Source organism: Bos taurus, chromosome 12 (assembly GCF_002263795.3).
Source record: "Bos taurus isolate L1 Dominette 01449 registration number 42190680 breed Hereford chromosome 12, ARS-UCD2.0, whole genome shotgun sequence".
NCBI classification, from domain to species: domain Eukaryota; kingdom Metazoa; phylum Chordata; class Mammalia; order Artiodactyla; family Bovidae; genus Bos; species Bos taurus.
In genome coordinates this window covers 25,862,601-25,883,089 of record NC_037339.1, presented here as the reverse complement: position 1 = coordinate 25,883,089, position 20,489 = coordinate 25,862,601, and the positions used below count along the sequence as shown (strand labels likewise).

The 20,489-nt window shown below is 38.3% G+C and overlaps 1 protein-coding gene across 6 annotated transcripts in view; it reads left to right on the top strand.

Annotated features, from left to right (window-relative positions):
* The window catches only part of NBEA (neurobeachin), a 673,061-nt gene that overhangs the window by 559,066 nt on the left and 93,506 nt on the right, over positions 1-20,489 (top strand). For all 6 annotated transcript variants that reach the window (XM_059892161.1, XM_059892163.1, XM_059892162.1 and 3 more), the window contains one exon: positions 7,740-7,852. In XM_059892161.1, coding sequence (XP_059748144.1) covers positions 7,740-7,852 — 113 coding nt within the window. The remainder of the gene's footprint in view (positions 1-7,739; positions 7,853-20,489) is intronic.

The window sequence follows — 20,489 nt, the reverse complement described above, 5'->3', positions numbered from 1 at the left end:
TTTTAAGACTGAAAAAAAATTAATGATTCTTAGACAATCATTTTTAATTTGTATTTCACCAAAAGAACTTCTGATGTTTATTTACCATCATGACTTTTGTCCATAGGGATATGCTAGCACTAGATCTGGGCCTTGAATTATTATCTCTAATGTAGATCCTGGTACATGTTCATTTGGGTCTCAGATCCAGAGAAACAAACTCTGAGACAGAAATGTGCTTGCAGGTAGTTTATTGGAGAGTGTCCTTGGGATCAGTGTCTGTAGGGGAGTGAAGAAAGTAGGACAGAGCAGGAGAACTTGAGCCCCAGAGTAACTGCAGGAAAGGCCTCACCAGGTCCCACAGGAAACCGGGAGCTGGGATAACTTTCAGAGATGTCTTGCCCTGAGGCAAGGTGGCCAGGCCTTTGTTTCCTACAGTTAGCAGTCAGTGGATGGAGACTCCTAGGAAAGACTTAGAACCTTAGATGAGAGGGCTTTCTTCTGATGATTACAACTCCCGGAGAATGCCGCCAGCCACGACACGAGCCACACAGTCACCAACCCCACATCCAGGATGGAGTGTTTCTCAGAATCATCTGGAGGGCTTGCTGAAACACAGGTTCTGATTCAGTAGGTTTAGGGTGGGGCTTAAAAGTTTCTATTTCTAATAAGTCCCCAGGTGATCCCGATGCCACTGCTCCAGTGTCCACATTTGGAGAACCACCATGTTACACCTATATTCTTAAAAGAAATACTTTACAATAATTGCCTTAATCTCCTATAGCATTCACACCTTCTGTGGCACTGTCTATGCTACGCATGTTGGCACTTAAGGTAATGTGCCCTTAACATTTTATGTCTGTATCACTTCTTTCCAATAAGATTATGAAGTCAAAGTTTTGCTCTATAAACTCTCATCAAATTGAGCTAATTTAATATTCATACTCTGTGTTGGCATGATTTTATAATCTATTATGTGAATGCACTAGAATCGCTGGATAAGGGATTCTTTAAATTTCCTGGATTAAACAAAAGAGTTACAGAATAGAAACCGATTGAGAAGATGAAACAACCCTTTCTGGCATCAAGTTTTTTAAAATATAGGGCAATGTGACTTAATAAATCCACATGTTCTGTAAAAAATATTCTAGTAATTCTCTTGCAATCTCAGATTTACCGTTTTTCTCCATAACTTTAACATGAAATGTGAATTACATTTTATGACTCATTTCTTGCTGTCCGTTTCTTGAGGTCTCTCATACTTGGACAATTTGTCTTTTCTCCGTTATAGATTCTTTTAAAAATAAGACTAAAACAGACAGCAGCAGTGTCCTAGTATTAATACAGTATGTAGATTTTTAGACCCTCATGTGACATATGTGTATATATATATATATACAATTGCATATAAATAGTTTATATATGTGCATTTTGTAAAAATACTTCACATAGTAAAAGAAGCTTATCAAATATTCAGAAAACATACTGTTTTGAAAAGTCACCTAAAAGCCCATAAATGCTTTCATGGCCTTTATTTTGTTATGTTTATAAATTTAACAAATATACTATAGAAAAATGGAAATATACAAAATTATAATTTAAAAATTTCATCAGTCCTAAGTTTAGCCATAAATATCATATTTAAGATTTTGGTGATTTTTCTGTGTGTGGTAATCTTTAGGATTCTGCTACACCTAAAGGTTTACATTCTACTTTTCCCATCTCATTAAATAGTATTTGAAAGCATAATCTTTAAAACTACATGAAAGTCTCACATAGAACTGTTGTAAAATTTATTTAACTATTTTAAAACAACAGGTTTTTTTTAATTTTTAAAGAAATTTAAAGAAATTAATTTTTAAAGAACAAAGCTCGTGGAGGTGATGGAATACCAGTTGAGCTATTTCAAATCCTGAAAGATGATGCTGTGAAAGTGCTGCACTCAATATGCCAGCAAATTTGGACAACTCAGCAGTGGCCACAGGACTGGAAAAGGTCAGTTTTCATTCCAATCCCAAAGAAAGGCAATGCCAAAGAATGTTCAAACTACCACACAGTTGGACTCATCTCACACGCTAGTAAAGTAATGCTCAAAATTCTCCAAGCCAGGCTTCAGCAATATGTGAACCGTGAACTTCCAGTTCAAGCTGGTTTTAGAAAAGGCAGAGGAACCAGAGATCAAATTGCCAACATCCGCTGGATCATGGAAAAAGCAAGAGAGTTCCAGAAAAACATCTCTTTCTGCTTTATTGACTATGCCAAAGCCTTTGACTGTGTGGATCACAATAAACTGTGGAAAATTCTGAAACAAATGGGAATACCAGACCACCTGACCTGCCTCTTCAGAAACCTGTATGCAGGTCAGGAAGCAACAGTTAGAAGCAACAGTTAGAACTGGACATGGAACAACAGACTGGTTCCAAATAGGAAAAGGAGTATGTCAAGGCTGTATATTGTCACCCTGCTTATTTAACTTCTATGCCGAGTACATCATGAGAAATGCTGGGCTGGAGGAAGCACAAGCTGGAATCAAGATTGCTGGGATAAATGTCAATAACCTTAGATATGCAGATGACACCACCCTTATGGCAGAAAGTGAAGAAGAACTAAAGAGCCTCGTGATGAAAGTGAAAGAGGAGAGTGAAAAAGTTGGCTTAAAGCTCAACATTCAGAAAACAAAGATCATGGCATCCAGTCCCATCACTTCATGGCAAATAGATGGGGAAACGGTGGAAACAGTATCAGACTTTATTTTTCTGGGCTCCAAAATCACTGCAGATGGTGATTGCGGCCATGAAATTAAAAGACACTTACTCCTTGGAAGGAAAGTTATGACCAACCTAGACACCGTATTAAAAAGCAGAGACATTACTTTGCCAACAAAGGTCCGTCTAGTCAAGGCTATAGTTTTTCCAGTGCTCATATATGGATGTGAGAGTTGGACTATAAAGAAAGCTGAGCACTGAAGAATTGATGCTTTTGAACTGTGGTGTTGGGGAAGATTCTTGAGAGTCCCTTGGACTGCAAGGAGATCCAACCAGTCTATCCTAAAGGAGATCAGTCCTGGGTGTTCATTGGAAGGACTGATGTTGAAGCTGAAACTCCAATCCTTTGGCCACATGATGCAAAGAGCTGACTCATTTGAAAAAACCCTGATGCTGGGAAAGATTGAGGACAGGAGGAGAAGGGGATGACAGAGGATGAGATGGTTGGATGGCATCGCCGACTCGATGGACATGGGTTTGGGTGGACTCCAGGAGTTGGTGATGGACAGGGAGGCCTGGTGTACTGCGGTTCGTGGGGTCACAATGAGTCGAATACGACTGAGCAACTGAACTGAACTGAACTGAAAGAACATTAAGTTTTGAAAGATTTTCAATGATGCTTAGAGTTTGACTAAAAATGTGAGCTCAACCTCTAACTTCCAGAGTTGACCTAATTTCTGTTTATTATGCTTCAAAAGATACAGCCTATGCCTCATTTTGTACTTTATCAGATAAGACTGTGAACAAGGTGTTAAAATCTGGCATTAAAAAAAAAATAGAGTAACTGCTAACATAGCTTCATGTAAGTGATCCAGTTAGGTTTGGAAGGTTTCTTAAAAAGCTTTCTGAGTTGTTTTTTATATGATCAGCTAATGAATTCAGCACAACTTCCTCAACCCCAACCTTTTTCTCCTGTTTAGCATTTTCCACTTTTTTCCTCTGTGATGTACAAGCCCTCCCTGGTTAATTATGTATATATTTAGCTACTGCATGTGTTGGGCTTATTATTGTCATCTAATTAGATGTAACTTGAACTGCTTGCTTCTAGAAAAATCATTAAAAATTCTTTCCTAATGACCTAGAGATGACAAAATGTCTGTAAAGTGTGAAGAAGCAGACAAGCACAGGAACATCGCTCTTAAAGAGTGTTAATCCAGATGCTACAATCATCTAATTAAACAATATTTTGCTGTCATTAACATTTTCACCAAGGAATTGCAGTTATAATTTCTTTGTCAGCTGTCTCTAGATCACTTTACCTTCAAAACTAAAGTGCCATATAAAAACATTAAATTGGATGGTTTAATTAAAAGTTTTTTTTTTTAAATGAAGAAACATATCGAGTGTTTTTGAGATCTCATTTACTGTGTTCACTTTTATTGTTTGAGTAGATTAGTATTATAAGCTTATGATATTTAATATTCGTCTTCCAAGATAAGTCTTTATAAGCATAGTTAGTAAAAAAAAAAAAAAAAAAAAAGCTCTTCACTTATTACTACTGGGAAAAGAAAGGAACCCTACCAATTACAGCACAAGGTTATTTACTAAATTTCAATTATCCAAAAAAATTCATAAATACCTATATTTACCAGAACCTAACAGGTATTACTTTGAAAATATTTCACTTTTTTGGTTAATTTTGTAAACAGCAGTTGTTGTTTTTTCATTTCACAAAGGTGTTTAATAAAATAGCTAATTTGTGGCTAAAACTTATAAATGGAAAATACCAGAGTACCAACTTCATCCATAAGGGTTTTAAATACATCATGAGTTTTTAATTAAAATCAAGAATATATATTTGCTGTCCATGTTGCAAAGCCTTTATGTGGAGATTTTTATATAAAAAGATTTTAATGTAACTGTCAGAACAGCTATTTGTATTGTTTATTGTATTTATTAGATTTTAAATGGCTTTAGTAATTTAAAACTTACCAAAGTTTTCTAAGCATTTATTTTTAAAGAATCTTCCAAAGATTATTAAAAGTGAATTACAAAAAATGCAGGACAGGTTAAGTATGGTGAGCTGTGATTGTTGGCAGCCATCAATTTGTATGTGTGTGGTAAAGAGTATACTTTCTTTTTAAAATTTTTTCCCTAAAAATAGCATTATGTCTTTTATTAGAAAATCATTTCTAGAAAAAGCCAGTGTCTTCAAGTATGGTCTCTATTTTTATGCTGTTTGTGCTTAAACAATACATTTAAGTACTGAGTTAATGTAAATTGGCATTTTATTTATTTTATTTTGACAGTTTTTCCTTGTTATGAAATGTCATCAGAAATTTTTAAAATATATATATAATTTTCAGCTGTTCATTTATTTATATAAGTAATATGTTACATAAATAACATCAAATTAATCTTGGAAAATACACTTACATTGGAAGACCTCACTTTCATTAAAATCTATAGATTTTTAAGGAGAATGGTAGCTGAAAGAATGGCAGAGCTCTAAATATGGCAGGGAACTACTTAGAACCCTAGAGATAGCTCTGCCCAGCCAGCCTAGATTCCCTGTGTATGTACAAGCGTAGAAAACACACCTGAGAGTCATCAGGGGTCCTAGACTAATAGGAACATGAACTCTCAGTAATAATATTAAATCTTAGAATTTCACATTGTGTATCTTACAGTGACTGCTTTAGAAGAATGTCTCCATATTCTGCTAAAGAAAAACTTTAATTAAAAGGTTCCAAATTCTTGTTTACTCTCATCACTATTTGCAAATGTAAAGTAAGCACATTCATTGGCTGCCAATATGCCCTTCTGGTGGTTTAACATGCATGCTCACGAGGCCATTCTCTCTCTTGTGTACTTCTGTGCCTTTACACAGTCCTCATCCTCCAACAGGACTGTCCTGCAGTTTCCATTCTTTATTTGGCTTATGTTTGTTCATATTTTAAAATCTGGCTCAATTTATCCCATTTTTATCACGTATGTATTCATTCTTTCAACAGCTATCCATCAGACAAACAGAATATTCAACACAAAGAGTTTTGCTTTTTATTTTTAAAGCTCAGACCCTACATTTTGGAGTTTACAGGACTAGTGGAGAAGCAGGCAAATATTAGCTGTAACACATCTGTGACAGTGCTGTGGCAGAGAACAAAGAGGAAATCCTGTTACTGTCACCTCATTTCAGGAAATGTAAAGTGGGAGTGACATTCTGCTTCCTTTCAATTGCCTTCATATATGATAAGCACCTACATTAATTTATGCATTTAAAACAATAGGTATTTTTGTTGTAAAATGCAGAGATTCGCATCAGATCAGATCAGTCGTGTCCGACTCTTTGCGACCCCATGAATCGCAGCACGCCAGGCCTCCCTGTCCATCACCAACTCCCGGAGTTCACTGAGACTCACGTCCATCGAATCAGTGATGCCATCCAGCCATCTCATCGTCTGTCGTCCCCTTCTCCTCCTGCCCCCAATCCCTCCCAGCATCAGGGTCTTTTCCAATGAATCAGCTCTTCGCATGAGGTGGCCAAAGTACTGGAGTTTCAGCTTTAGCATCAGTCCTTCCAAAGAAATCCCAGGGCTGATCTTCAGAATGGACTGGTTGGATCTCCTTGGAGTCCAAGGGACTCTCAAGAGTCTTCTCCAACACCACAGTTCAAAAGCATCAATTCTTCAGTGCTCACATAAGAACAGATAAAACAATCACCCAATAAAATGTTTACTCAGTGAATTAATTAATTTGATTTCATGCTTATAATTGTTAACAGATTTAGTTCTTCCTCAGATTATGTGTTTTTTTTTTCTATTTCACAATCAATGAGCAATTGCTACAAGAGTAGGTATCATTTAATGTCAGTTCTTGAAGATAGATAAGAAAATGTATGTATATCTGTGCTACTGTTATACTAATATGGTGTGTGCAACAAGGCGTACAAGGTGAAATCCATATCACTAATATCAGGGAAATAGCTATTTTTTATGGGCTTGAATGGAAATCTAGAAAGTCCTATGTTCTCATATCATATTTTTACAAGAAACAATCTTGTCCAACAAAAGTTGTCTTTGGACCCTGTTTCTTTAATCATGTTTCTCTTAATTTCATCTGATCATTTGTAATTTCAATATCAGTTTAAGCAGGGTGAGCCTGTGCTGTGCTCTCCCTAAGTTTGCCACAGCCCCACAGGCTTCAGTATCCTACCCCCAAAAAATTATTATGTCTAAAACTAAAAAACAAACAAACAGGAAAAAATATTCAGCTAGCATTCAGGAGCTCCCCGCTAAACTGAAACAACATAATAGGAAAAGAAAATTTGTGAGCTTAAGGGAGTGAAAAAAAGCGTGCTTGACATTCGCCTCATTGCTTTTCCATACTGACTTCAGTGTACTTCCATTAACTTGAAAATTCTCTACTTTGATTGTCAAGAGAAGCACAATGTAGTATTCAGTGTGCTGGCAATAGAATTTTTAGATATATACTCGGTATAATAGAATACCATCACATGATCTGCAAGTGGGCAGGCCAGCTGGTGACCTCCCCCACGATCACTTTCAGGGAGCTTGGCCTACAAGGCTCTGCTTCCAATGTGACAGAAGCATCTTCATCACATACAGCTGGAAAGAGATGGAACATGGAGCATCAAGTGCCAAGTTGCAGTGAACCAAGCCTGGAGGTGCCGATACCAACTGTCTTCACATTCTGTTGACTAGAACTTAAGCCCCACAGCCATAGCTACTCATAAGGGAGCCTAAGAAACATGGTCTAGGCCAGGAAGAAGAGAGATTGATTATGACAGATAGCTAGCAATCACTTCAAGTTATCTTACAAAAAAGTAATTCTCATTACTTACTTCTATATTATTATTGAGTGAATTCACTTGAAACACGTTGTTGTAAGTGCTTTTGATTAAATACAGACATAGTTCAATAAACAAAAGAGTTACTTCTGCAATGCAATAGTTGCCTCATTGATTATAAAGATGGTCAACACTTTCCTAAGCAGTTAGTGTATACAGATTTCATGTCTCTCTTTCTTTACTAGGACGGACATACAATGATCTGAACCAATACCCCGTGTTTCCATGGGTATTAACAAACTATGAATCAGAAGAGCTGGATTTGACTCTTCCGGGAAACTTCAGGGATCTATCAAAGGTAACTTATAAATACATAGAAGTCAATTTTCTTTGTAAGGCTATACTCTAAAAACATTTCTACCAGAGTATGTATGTTCAATTAGTGTTGTAAGAAAGGTAAAGCTGAATGTTTCCTCTTTTTGCACTCAGCATCTAAATTTCATCAACCCTTAACATAGGAGTTAAGCTATAAGAAGTTAAATTAGTACTAGTATAGACAAAATGAAATGGCTATTTGAGGAATAGCATATGTAAGGACAGGTTGTTCTGATATTCTAGGTTTTAAAGGTTCAGGCCAGAAACTTCAAATTAGTACAAAATATGACCAATAATTTATGCGATATATTTCTTAGATGATAGACATGTTATCTTAACCGTAGTACATACATACATTGGAGAGAAGCTTTATAAGGAAAAAGAAAGTAGGACACACTAATTTATCAAGGATCTGTTAAGATAAAAGAAGATTTGTCCCAAAAAATAGCAAGAAAAAAATACATAATGAATGATAAGAATAAAAAGCCAATTTTTGGTTCGTTCACCTCATTTGCTGAGACAAAACTTAATGTGGGATATGAAACTCTTTGAAATTCAGTGAAGAACTAGATACTCAGCCCCAAAAGCTTCTCTCTAGCCTCAGCTAAAGTCATAGCCAGGCCGTAAAGTTTAGATAGTTTAGCCATTTTAAGCCTCAGCTCATCCACTCTGGATTTTCTGTCTTCCTTGGTTGTCTAGTTTAGTATTCCACAACAGCATGAAAGGCTTATGTGCATATGTGTATACTTTTGGTTTTGGCGGGGAGAAGGTTAAAGAGCTCATGAAAAAGTGTAGTATAAGCCCTGCAAGGCAGGAAAGTGAGCAATATAACCAATTTAAGTTTAATCTCACAGACAGTTTTTAACTTAGCACACCTTCTCTTGCCTTTTTTTCTTGCCTTTGAAAATTAGATCCACATAAGTTGAAGTTCTCTATGTCACTGCTTATAGTTGTGGGAGCTGAAGCCATTCTCTTTGCCTCAGTATCCCCATTCGTAATATGAGAATAAGTCCTACTTCATACAGTTGTGAAGGTCTAATGACATGTGCGTTTAAAGAATGTAACATAGCTCTTGGATCATAGAAGCACTTCATGAATATGAGCTGTTATTACATATGGAATGTTTCTTAGCCTGTGGCTGAAGCCTGTGTACTAATTTTTCCATGTTATCTGCCCTTCGCTCTCTAGTTCTTATATTTTATGGGACTTCCCATCAAACTTGCTAGCTCATTGCTGATTTTAGCTGTGCTGTTACAGATACTTCAGGGACATAAGGGATCAGTTAGCCAGCATCTTATTGAGAGTCACATAGCTGGTAGAAAAGTGCTAGCAACTGAATTTCAATATGGCTGCAAAAGTAATGATTTTTCCATTGTGATTGCACTGAACAAAAATCTTTAATCATTTACTGTGTACAAATAAGTATTCAGAGTCAGGCAGAATTCATAAGGCCTGCCCTTCAGAAGCAAATCTGATTATGGATTATCTGAATGATAAAATCATTTTCTGTAAAATTAAATAAGAATGAACTATGTTATATAGGGAAGTACATGAAAAGCAGTAAATAGAGGTTAGGAACAAGAACTCTGTAGCTAGACTGCCTGGCAGATCCTAATTCTGCCACTCACTGGCTTTGAGGCTTTAGACAACTATTTCATTTCTCTTTTCCTCAGTTTCCTCACTTGTATAATGAGGACAGTAATAATAGGGTTGTTGTTGAATTGGTAAGTGTAAAAATACTGAGAGCACCTGGCATATCAGCATTAGCTAATACATTGTGTATAAATATAATGTAGTAAATCATTGATATATACTTTGAATTATCTTTCAAGTTTCAAATAAGGATGATAAATATACACTGTTACATCCTTATTGAAATTAGGATGTTTGAACGGTATGCATTTCTGACATGAATTTCTAAGATTGAGGTATAATCTTTAGATGTAAAACAAGACCAAACTAACTTATAAATGTGGAGGTGAAAACTGTTAAATTAGTTCTTTAACAAAATCTTATTAACATGTGTTTTACTTAACATTAATTCAAGTCACTATGTATTAGACACTATGTGTGTATACATGTACATGTGTGTATGTATATATATTTATATACACACAATGAAATGTATAGTGTAGATTCTCATATAGCATCTTACATGAGAATTCCTCTCATGTAGTTCCCTATATAATATAGTTCATCCTTATTTAATTTTACAGAAAATGATTTTATCATTCAGATAGTCATGTAGCATGTTACATAGTGTTATAACCTCATGAGTTAACTACTGCTATGGGTATTTCAGATTATTTTTAGCACAGGGAAGAAAGCCCTTTTTCTTTGAAATCAACTGGGATATTATGATGAAAGGAGGCTTACAGACCAAAGTTCCTCTCTTTCCTCCATTTACGTGTCCATTCTTTAATTCAACACACATTCACACACATTAATTCAACACACACCACACACTTACTGTATGTATGTTAAGCCCTGTCCTAGGTGAAGGAGTGTACAGGAGTCAGTAAAGACGTATCTTAGCCATCTTGGAGAGACTCCAGTCCAGAGCTGAGAGGAAAACTCAGATACCAGAAATCTGGGAATCCAGCATTATGGCAGTAGGTATAGTGTGGGCTGGAACAGACTGAAAAATGCAAGCTCAAGTACACTAAGACACTTGGACTCAAAGGTTCTTGAAACATTATCCCAACCAAAGAAAATATAGCCTTCATCTTGATTAATATGGATGAGATAAGGCATATGGTAAAATATTTACTATTAATTATAGATTTTTAGTTTATTCTTATAGAAAAGATAAGTTAAATGAGGAAATCACAATTTCTAAAGTAACTAGAATATGTAAACATTCTTCAAGTTTTTAAAGATGATCTATGTAACCTGTATGCCTTTTGCCAGAACTTTTCCTTTTGTGACCCACATGTGCTCTCGTAATTTTATTTAGTGCTAGATAAATAAAAGAGGTAAACAGACAGCCTAAACAAATTAGGCGACATGAACGCTGACTGCTTTTGCAAACATAGAGTCCTTCATATTGTGAACTTTTGAACCCATGGTTCTTAAGGGGTAGATCACTTTTTCTTCCAATTCTATGTTCCATTCTTTAGCAATTTGTTCTTTACATTCTGTCAAAATAACATGATAGAAAATGGTAGCAAATTAAAACCTTGATCTGTTAGTAAATTATTCTTAAATTGTTTCCCATGCTTAATTGAATTTCTTAATAGGAACTTCTTACAAATGGGCTACAAACTAGAAACCATCCTGTATAAAAATCATTAATAAGATTTTAGTGTATGAAAATATATCATATTATATGCCTAATGGGAAAATGATATTTGAAGCATAATAATATAACTGGAAAGAAAAACTTCTAATGATGCAACAATATTACAGTGAAGAGATTACCATTGAGGAGCACATGAAATTCTTGTAGTTATAACCAGTGCTACAAATAAAATTTTTAATGAAAAGTCTGTTAATCTTCAGAAATTCAAGGGATATTTGGAATATTTGAACAGTAGTATTAACCAGAAACATTCTAAAAGCTCTCCAATAACAAAAGTTTTTCCTACACAAAATTTAGGACCCAAGTCATAATTTCTATCAGTAAATAAATTTTAGAATTTGTTTTAGTAAACATTTAGAGCCTCAACTAATTTTTAGTTCTTTACTGCATAAAAGTTAAGACATTAAGAAATGTACAGTCCTGTAAAAAGTCACAGATTATTTCTTTTCTTTCTTTATACCTCTGCATTGCATTGGTTTCATAAATACTAGTTGTGTCAGGACTTCTGATGAAGGTTTCAGACAGCCCAGCTTAAGCAGTTGGCTTGAACAGTAAATCAACATTATTGGTTCTCACAACTAAAAAACAGTCTTTTGGACTCTGTGGGAGAGGGAGAGGGTGGGAGGATTTGGGAGAATGGCATTGAAACATGTATAATATCATATATGAAATGAGTCACCAGTCCAGGTTCGATGCACGATACTAGATGCCTGGGGCTGGTGCACTGGGACGACCCAGAGGGATGGTATGGGGAGGGAGGAGGGAGGAGGGTTCAGGATGGAGAACATATGTATACCTGTGGTGGATTCATTTTGATATATGGCAAAACCAATACAATATTGTAAAGTTAAAAAATTAAATTAAATTTAAAAAAAATTCAGAGGAGGAAGGTTTAGTTTTCAGTCAGGTTTCTTTTTCCAGTGATGCAAATAATGCCACCAAGTACCGAGTTCTTTCCACCATTCTGCTCTGCCTTCCCCTCTGTGAGCTTCATATTCACTCTCTACTAGATAGCTTCCTGTAGCTCCAAGAAATCCCCTTTTAGGAGCAAAATGACCATGACAGTTCCAGACTCATATCAAACTATCCAAAGAAAGCATCTCACCAAGTTCCTCATGTGAAAGACAAAAGAAACTTTGCTTTCTTAGAAATCCCAGAAAATGTCTCCTCATGTGCAAGGCTGAGAGTTGACAAGAGGAATGTTGAATTCCTATACCCTAAAGAAAGGGAGCTTAAACTAACTCACTATTATAAAATGTCAAATATACTGTATCTGAAAGTTTCTTCTTTATAGTTTCTGTAATCTATACAATAGCAAATGAACTACAGGTTTGTATACACAGAGCTACTGTGTGGAAAAGGCAATGGCACCCCACTCCAGTACTCTTACCTGGAAAATCCCATGGATGGAGGAGCCTGGTGGGCTACAGTCCATGGGGTCGCTGAGAGTCAGACACGACTGAGCGACTTCACTTTCACTTTTCACTCTTATGCATTGGAGAAGGAAATGGCAACCCATTCCAGTGTTCTTGCCTTGAGAATCCCAGGGACAGGGGAGCCTGGTGGGCTGCCGTCTATGGGGTCGCACAGAGTTGGACACGACTGAAGCGACTTAGCAGCAGCAGCAGAGCTACTGTGTAAAAGGAACTTTCCAAGGTGCTAAGAGGATTTTAAGATATAGACCTAACTCTCAAGGAATGTTCATTGGTTATGAAGGAGAACAAACTAATTGGCAGTAGGTTGCTTACTACACATATAATATGAATAAGTTACAAGCTGGAATCAAGATTATGAAGAGAAATATCAACAACCTCAGATATGTGCTCAGTTCAGTTCAGTCGCTCAGTCGTGTCCGACTCTTTGCGACCCCATGAATCGAAGCACGCCAGGCCTCCCTATCCATCACCAACTCCCAGAGTTCCCCCAAGCTTATGTGCATTGAGTCGGTGATGCCATCCAGCCATCTCATCTTCTGTCATCCCCTTCTCCTCCTGCCCCCAATCCCTCCCAGCATCAGGGTCTTTTCCAATGAGTCAACTCTTTGCATGAGGTGGCCAAAGTACTGGAGTTTCAGCCTCAGCATCAGTCCTTCCAATGAACACCCACTCTAATGGCAGAAAGCAAAGAGAACCTAAAGAACCTCTTGATGAGGGTGAAAGAGGAGAGTGAAAAAGCTGTGCTTAAAACTAAATATTAAAAAACTATGATCATGGCATCTGGCCCCATCACTTCATGGCAAATAGAAGAGGAAAAGGTGGAAGCAGTGACAGATTTCCTCTTCTTGGGTCCTAAAATCACTGAGGATGATGACTGCAGCCATGAAATTAGAAAACAGTTGCCTCTTGTTAGGAAAGCTATGACAAACCTAGAGAGTGTGTTAAAAAGCAAAGACATCACTTTGCCAACAGAGGTCCATATAGTCAAGGCTATTGTCTTTCCAGTAGTCATGTACGGTTGTACGAGCTGGACCATAAAGAAGGTAGAGTGCCAAAGAATTGATGCTTTTGAACTGTGGGGCTGGGGATGACTCATGAGAGTCCCTTGGATAGCAAGGAGATCAAACCAGTCAATATTAAGGGAAATCAACTTTGAATACTCATTGGATGGATTGATGCTGAAGCTGAAGCACCAATACTTTGGCCACCTGATGCAAAGAGCCAACACATTGGGAAAAAACCCTAATGCTGGGAAAGGTTGAAGGCAGAAGGAGAAGAGGATGACAGAGGATGAGATGGTTGGATGACATCACCAATGCAAGGGACATGAACTTGGGCCAACTCCGGGAGATGGTAAGGGACAGGGAGGCCTGGCATGCTGCAGCCCATGGGGTCATGAAGAGTCAGACACAATGTGGCGACTGAACGACAATAATAATTATAATATATGAACCTCCATGGTGGCTCAGTCGTAAAGAATCCACCTGCCAGTACAGGAGACACGGGTTTGATCCCTGGGTTGGAAAGAGTTCCTGGAGAAGGAAATGGCCAGTATTCTTACCTGGGAAATCCCATAGACATAGGAGCCTGGCAGGCTACAGTCCATTGGGTCACAAAAGAGTTGAGTGTGACTTAGTGACTAAACAACACAATGGTTGTAATATATGACATTAAGTGGAGTCAGAAATAAATTTATCATAATTAATTTAAGCTAGTGAAGCTTAAACTTCAAAGCTCCTCAAGTTTCAGGGGCCTCTTCTTATCACTTGCCCTTAATTGTACATCTATAGTTTTATGCTGCTTTTCTTAAAGAGCCCCTCTCCTACAAATTGCTTGTATCATAAAATCCAGATCTAACTCTCAATGCAAAGAAGGATCTCTCTCTCAAGGAATCCTGGATGCTTCACTGAAGCAAATGAGAGGGCTAGGAAAGGGTGTAAAACATCTATGTACACCTGGGTCTGTTTCTTCCCATAACTAATCTAAGTACATAATTCAGCTGTTACATACATTTCTTACATACTTCCCCAAAATGTTCTGACAATATTAACAAAACAATGGCTATTTCATGTTTAAGCCACATCTAATACTTAACAGGAATTCCCTGGTAGCTAGTTGGTAAAGAATCTGCCTGCAGTGCACGAGACCCAGATTAAATCCCTGGGTTGGGAAGATCCCTTGGAGAAAGAAATTGGCAACCTACTCCAGTATTCTTGCCTGGAAAATCCCAAAGCGTGGTGGGCTTCAGTCCACGGGGTCTCAAGAGTCGCACACGACTTAGCAACTAAACTGCCACCAATACTCAACAAAATCACATTGGAAAAATTAGTAATGATATTTTTATAGGATCCAGACAAGAACCAAAAATGAGAAAATAAATAAAAATAATCGGTCTGCCCCAGACATACCTTCCCTGGGGCTTCAGTGCCATGGGCAGGATAGCAATATGAGTTGGAGATGGCTTTCTTACTCTTCACAAAGTCGGCTTCAGCAGGCACTCAGCTCTCAGTTATAGAGAGAGGGGAATACTGGAGGTTTCTGTTCTCTGTACTGGCTGCTGGGAAAGGCTAGCTCCAGAATCATCGCACCTTTTCAGTTTTCCTTTATGTGTATCAGTATTAAAATTAAGAGGAGAAAAGAGAGAGGTCATAAACAGAACATGGAAAGAATGTGAGCTCTTCACATGTAGCTCTCTCACCCGCTATGCAGACTTAGGCTTGTTTCCTAAGCTCTCTGAATCTCTGTTTCCTCTTCTTTACAATGAACACAACAGTATTAACATGGAGTTGTAAGTTAGGTGCAATAATGTAGGTAAGGCATCCGTCATAATGCCCAACACACAGTGGCATTCAGTGACTAGGGGCCAATAAAGCAGAATTCTGTAACTCTCAGTTGAGAGTTCATGATTGAAAGCGATCTAGTGATGAAGATCGATTTAATTTTATTTTAATAAAATCAAAAGCAACAATTTTTAATAAAATATGAAATGCTTCTCATGCAATAAATGACTGTTTTTTCATCTGTGTAGATTTCCAAGTTAACGAAAGCCTTAAACATCAAATTACTGAAGTTAAATGTTTATTTAAATTTGAGATACACATTTATTTAAATGAAATATTTTATTGCATTTATAATATTCTTACTCTTCCTTCACCCACTTAACTAAACATTTGAAGAGCACAGGAGCAATTAAAGTAAGTTCCTCATCAGTAAAATATATTAGACCCCTCTTCAGATTAGACATCACAAGTTCAAGTTTTATTCATTACATGTGCAGGTTAGAGGTCATATGTATTGTTTGACATGATGGGCAGCTAATGAAACAACCCATCATTGACATATCTTTTCAGTACTCAACCAACACTGAGTGTAGAGATTTTTCTCCAAATTTATACAGATTTTCCTCATGGAGATGTGACTTTGTGGCAAAACCTACCTTAAAGCATGATATATGCCACTGTTTCAGTTATCTACATACACCCGTGAATTTTACTCTGCAATTAGAGTGGTTATGTGGCTTTGACATGAAGCACAGCCCCTTGATCACTAAAGTGTAAATGGAATTTTCCTATTTCCCAGTCAAGCCCTCTGATAAATGAAATAGTTTCATCACAAGAGCCAAATCTTACTAATATTGACATGAGCATAGGACATCACACACACACCCATTCATTGTGTGGAAAAAATACGTTTTGTTAACACAGGAGTTGTTTGATTGACAGATGATGATAACCATTACCATTATTTCCCAAATTATTATGCCACTTTAAAAAGGAAGTGATAATGCCTCGAGGTTTAGAAATGTGATAATGCAAATGGATGCACTGAAGTGTGAATACTCTCAACGGTCCACCCTTGATATTGTCAAACGCCGACACACCACATAGAAAAGGGTTTATTTACCTTGTTAGCGTAGGGAGTGCTCAACTAGGCAATGTGGTGCAAGTTTCTACGGTCATTTTATCTTTCTTTCTCATTATAAATTAACAATATCTATGATGAAGTTAGTTTTATTTGCATTAGCATGTAATTTACCTAATGCTCAGGCTTTAACAAAACATGAAAAATGGGCAAAACTAAGTATATTGGTAGCTGACTCTGATGATATAAAACTGGTTAGAACATGAAAATGTGAATGTATAAGTTTAATTATATACCATCTGCCAAAAAAAGCTACGGCCAAGTAAGAAATCTGTTCTAAATGTATGTTGAAGGTCGCCTTAACATAGAACCCAATGTGAAAATCGTTTTTGTTAGACTGCCTTCTGTTGCAAAACTGACGGATAAGTACTATTTTAAGAAAAGGTTCAGTTGAGTCCAGTCGCTCAGTCATGTCCGACTCTTTGCGACCCCATGAACTGCAGCACGCCAGGCCTCCCTGTCCATCACCAACTCCTGGAGTTCACCCAAACCCATGTCCATTGAGTCAGTGATGCCGTCCAACCATCTCATCCTCTATCGTCCACTTCTCCTCCTGCCCTCAATCTTTCCCAGCATTAGGGTCTTTTCAAATGAGTCAGCTCTTCGCTTCAAGTGGCCAAAGGATTGGAGTTTCAGCTTCAACATCAGTCCTACCAATAAACACCCAGGACTGATCTCCTTTAGGATGGACTGGTTGGATCTTCTTGCAGTCCAAGGGACTCTCAAGAGTCTTCCACAACACCACAGTTCAAAAGCATCAATTCTTCAGTGCTCAGCTTTCTTTATAGTCCAACTCTCACATCCATACACGGCCACTGGAAAAACCATAGTCTTGACTAGACGGACCTTTGTTGGCAAAGTGATGTCTCTGCTTTTTAATATGCTGACTATGTTGGTCATAACTTGCCTTCCAAGGAGTAAGTGTCTTTTAATTTCATGGCTGCAGTCACCATCTGCAGTGATTTTGGAGCCCAGAAAAATCAAGTCAGCCACTGTTTCCACTCTCTCCCCATCTATTTGCCATGAAGTGATAGGACCAGATGCCATGATCTTCGTTTTCTGAACGTTGAGTTTTAAGCCAACTTTTTCGCTCTCTGTGCCTTTCATCAAGAGGCTCTTTAGTTCTTCTTCACTTTATGCCATAAGGGTGGTGTCATCTGCATATCTAAGGTTATTGACATTTATCCCAGCAATCTTGATTCCAGCTTGTGATTCCTCCAGCCCAGTGTTTTTCATAATGTACTCTGCATAGAAGTTAAATAAGCAAGGTGACAATATACAGCCTTGACGTACTCCTTTTCCTATTTGGAAGCGGTCTGTTGTTCCATGTCCAGTTCTAACTGTTGCTTCCTGACCTGCATACAGGTTTCTCAAGAGGCAAGTCAGGTAGTCTGGTATTCCCATCTCTTTCAGAATTTTCCACAGTTTATTGTGATCCACACGGTCAAAGGCTTTGGCATAGTCAATAAAGCAGAAATAGATGTTTTTCTGGAACTCTCTTCTTTTTCCATGATCCAGCGGATGTTGGCAATTTGATCTCTGGTTCCTCTGCCTTTTCTAAAACCAGCTTGAACTGGAAGTTCACGGTTCACATATTGCTGAAGCCTGGCTTGGAGAATTTTGAGCATTACTTTACTAGCGTGTGAGATGAGTCCAATTGTGCGGTAGTTTGAGCATTCTTTGGCATTGCCTTTCTTTGGGATTGGAATGAAAACTGACCTTTTCCAGTCCTGTGGCCACTGCCAATTTTTCCAAGTTTGCTGGCATATTGAGTGCAGCACTTTCACAGCATCATCTTTCAGGATTTGGAATAGCTCTACTGGAATTCCATCACCTCCACTAGCTTTGTTCGTAGTGATGCTTCCTGAGGCCCACTTGACTTCACATTCCAGGATGTCTGGCTCTAGGTGAGTGATCACACCATCGTGCTTATCTGGATCATGAAGATCTTTTTTGTATAGTTCTTCTGTGTATTCTTGTCACCTCTTCTTAATATCTTCTGCTTCTGTTAGGTCCATACCATTTCTTCCTTTATTGAGCCCATCTTTGCATGAAATGTTCCCTTGGTATCTCTAATTTTCTTGAAGAGATCTGCAGTCTTTCCCATTCTATTGTTTCCCTCTGTTTTTTGGCATTGATCTCTGAGGAAGGCTTTCTTATCTCTCCTTGCTATTCTTTGGAACTCTGCATTCAAATGGGTATATCTTTCCTTTTTTCCTTTGCTTAAGACAAGATATGTATTGGCAAAATCTGGATACTGTTTTGGGTTTCCCAGGTGGTACTAGTGGTAAAGAACCCACCCGCCAATGTATGAAGGGGTTGAGTTCAATACCTGCTTCTGGAAGATCCAGGCAGAAGGAGTACATGGCAACCTACTCCAGTATTCTTGTCTGGAGAATCCTGTGGGCAGAGGATACTGTTTCAAACTCATGGAATAATCCAAACTGAAGGCAATAATTTGCAAGGGGTACTATGCAAAAGGGCACCAGTTTCAAATTAATAATTGTATTCATTAACTTATTCTTTCATTACATAAGCATTTATTGCACAGCTACTCTGTGCCAGGCAGTAGAAAGAAAAAGACAGTTAAGAACTGGCCCATACCCTGAATAGCTGACAGTCATTTTTAGTTCACCTGGTTGTGTATTATGCTCCTTTCCTTCTAATTGGAAAGAAGAAAAACCACGAAAAGTGCAGACAAAGAAACAAGTTGATTCACATTCACTATAGTAGCCAGGACTTTCCTGTAGCTCAAACGGTAGAGAATCTGCCAGCAATGCAGGAGACCAGGGTTCATTCCCGGGAGCGGGAAGATCCTCTGCAGAAGGGAATGGCAAGCCATTCTCTTGTCTGAAGAATCCCATGGACAGAGGAGCCTGGCACACTACAGCCTGTGAGGTTGCAAAGAGTTGGACCTGCCTGAGTGACTAACACAGAAACATAGTACCCAGAAGGGCTTCCCAGGTGGTTCTAGTGGTAAAGAACCCTCCTGCTAATGCAGGAGACAGAAGACAGGGAGGTTCGATTCCAGGGTCGGGTCCCTGGGGTAGGAAATGGCAGGCTCCATTATTTTGCCTGGAGACTCCCATGGACAGAGGCGCCTGGCGGGCTACAGTCTATATATAGGGTCTCAAGGAGTTGGACATGACTAAAGTGACTTAGCGGAGAAGGCAGTGGCACCCCACTCCAGTACTCTTGCCTGGAAAATTCCATGGACGGAGGAGCCTGGTGGGCTGCAGTCCATGGGGTCGCTAAGAGTCGGACACGGCTGAGCGACTTCCCTTTCACTTTTCACTTTCATGCATTGGAGAAGGAAATGGCAACCCACTCCAGTGTTCTTGCCTGGAGAATCCCAGGGATGGGCGAGCCTGGTGAGCTGATGTCTATGGGGTCCACAGAGTCGGACACGATTGAAGCGACTTAGCAGCAGCAGCAGCAGCAAAGCGACTTAGTATGCACACACACACACACACAGAAATAGCGATACATTTTTGGTTTGTTTTCTTCTCCACTGTTGTTTGTTGGGGACACATAGAGGGTGACAGGGAGCCTTAAGGATTTACACAGAAGTCCCCGCCCAGTCCTAATTTGTCCGCTTATGCTAAAGTCTGCTTAGTCTCTTTTCTCATGCCTTCCCATTTAGCTAAGTGTCCTATCCTTTCAGAAAGGGAGATAGAGAGGTGAAAATACTGCAGCCTGTCCTACTTTTAAAAATGTAACCTGTTAAAAAAGGAACTGGGAACAGCTGGAGCACTTTTCTCCTGTGTGCTGTATGTGCTTTTATTTCACCTGCCATGTGTCACATCTAAAATATAGCATCATTGTGGCAAAATTAGGCCAGAGTCAGTCTCTTTGAACCTTGTTTCCCAGCTGAAATGGAACAGTGAGTAGTGATGATCTTGAAACTTACAGACTCATCATCACCCCACTATTTAGTACTTTGACATCTTTTAGAACTGACA